We start from the raw sequence: 2,033 nt of genomic DNA, 5'->3' as shown, positions 1-2,033 counted from the left end.
TTGGACATGGATACACTACTGCCACTATCAAGTAAACCTAATCTTCTTTTGCCATTAATTGTGATTGGCAGATACAAGACACGATCGTTACTTTCAATTGACTTGTTCACGTGATCCACTGTGCTGCTTGTCATTCTTTTTTGCGGGCACTCCCTCACAAAATGACCTGTCTTTCCACATTTGTAACAACCTTTGAAATTCACTTGACTATAAGTTTGGGATTTGCAGGTCTCATTCTTCTCAGGACATTTGACTGCAAGATGACCTGGCTTCTTACAATTAAAACAAATTTTCTCTCGCTCAACTCGGGATACAGTTGGCTGCACTCTTTTATTTCTGAGTTCTTCAAATGACTTTTGAAGAAACGCAATCTGTCGTACCATTGACTCCATGTTTTCTGCCCCTGCTTGAAAATCTTTAACCTGCGGGTCAAACCTGTGAGATGAATCTACCACCATCTTTGAAACTTCAAGACGCTGTGCGAATCTAAGAGCATCGTCAATGTTCTTTGGTTCTTTTTCCCTAACCTTTAATTCTAATTCAGCATTATCGAGGGCTGACAAGAAAAAGTCCCTAGCTAGATGTGTAGCTAATCTTGACTGCTCTCCTGGATAGGCTAATGACATGAGTCTTTTAGTAACCATTGACAACTCTCGTAACGACTCACCAGGTTTTCGACGAAGAATCTGTAATTCGTACCTGTATGACTCTTCATGACCTCTTGTTCCAAAACGATCTTCTAGCTTAGATACCAGCTCTTGGTAACCTAAACCTGTTAAATCCCAGAGAACCTGTGAAGCTTCACCTGTTAACGAACATGACAAATACGCTTCCATGTCTACGAGATTCCAATTATTGTACCTGGCACATATCTCAAACTTTTTTAAGAAAGTTTTGAGACAGCCGGTGCCATCAAATCTGTCAGGTCGAAGCAATTCGCGACGACAAAAGTCGTTGTCACGCTCGGCACCTATACGCGGTTGATGAACCTGAGACTTCACATCAGTCGAATGAAGCGGTTCCTGACTATCACACGTCGACTCGTGTTCAACTGTGTCTCTCTCTCGCTCGGTCGCTCTGCACCTGTTGCTGTTACCTAAAATTTTATTTTGCCGTGATCTACTGGACGCTAATCGCAGCTCATTCAGTCCGAACTCCTGCAACTTCGGATCACCCTGGCACCTAAAATCTAAAATATCCTGTTTGGGGATAAACCTGTAACCTAAATTGTTCGCTGAAAAATCAATGCGCGGCTTTTCTTCGTACCTGTCAACAATTTCAAAACGATTGTTGTTTAAAATAATCTCATTTTGTTGGCTGGCGGGCGTTGAAAGTCTGAAGTCTGCTCGAGGTTGATTTTCGATCCTCCTTCGGTTCCTGTGACCTAACATCTAAAAAAGTTTCATGTTGTCGAACATGGCACCTGTCACCTAAAAAATTTGGAGAATCACCTTGGCTCCTGCTGCACCTAAAACCTGTTATGTTTGAAAAAGAGGCCCCACGTTGGGCGCCAATTGTAGATTTTCGCCGGGCGACATTCGAATTCCGCACCACGCGGTCCCGAACCGCGTCCGCATACGAATATCCACCCGAGCCTTCGCTTCGGCGGAGTCTTTCCTGGCCGGGATCCGCCACTCTACAATAGACCCTCTCAGGGTCTGAAAACACGGGCCGGGCGGAAGTTTGTTCGCGCCCTGCTTGTTGACTAGAGACGCCGACCTCGTCAACTATCAACAAGTCTTCTTCAACATCCATTATTTTAGGTAGAATAATTAAGTCGAGCCAAACTTCAAGTGTACACTTCTTTTATTCAATAAAAGAAATAAAATAACAAACAAAATAATACAAATCAAACCTCTGTCCTTATTAAAACAAAACGATAAGTCCAAAATTAATCTATTAATAATACAACTGACAAGCAAGAGACCAAAACCTAAAATTAAGATAACAAACGACCAGCCTCTCTATATCTCAACTCGCGGCCTTTTATATGTTTTTACCGCCCTATCTACATAATGCTTTCTATATCATAG

General features: G+C 42.4%; 1 protein-coding gene across 1 annotated transcript in view; it reads right to left on the bottom strand.

The window, feature by feature from the left end:
• The window catches only part of HELRODRAFT_184477 (hypothetical protein), a gene marked incomplete at both ends in the record, with an annotated part of 2,079 nt that extends 324 nt beyond the window's left edge, over positions 1-1,755 (bottom strand). Inside the window, 2 exons of the mRNA XM_009028703.1 lie at positions 204-1,391; positions 1,552-1,755. Of these exons, the coding sequence (XP_009026951.1) occupies positions 204-1,391; positions 1,552-1,755 (1,392 nt within the window). The remainder of the gene's footprint in view (positions 1-203; positions 1,392-1,551) is intronic.
• Positions 1,756-2,033: the final 278 nt, after the last annotated feature.

Source organism: Helobdella robusta (assembly GCF_000326865.2).
Source record: "Helobdella robusta unplaced genomic scaffold HELROscaffold_572, whole genome shotgun sequence".
NCBI classification, from domain to species: Eukaryota; Metazoa; Annelida; class Clitellata; order Rhynchobdellida; family Glossiphoniidae; genus Helobdella; species Helobdella robusta.
Note: the sequence above shows the minus strand (reverse complement) of the source record. Positions and strands in the feature narration are given on the sequence as shown.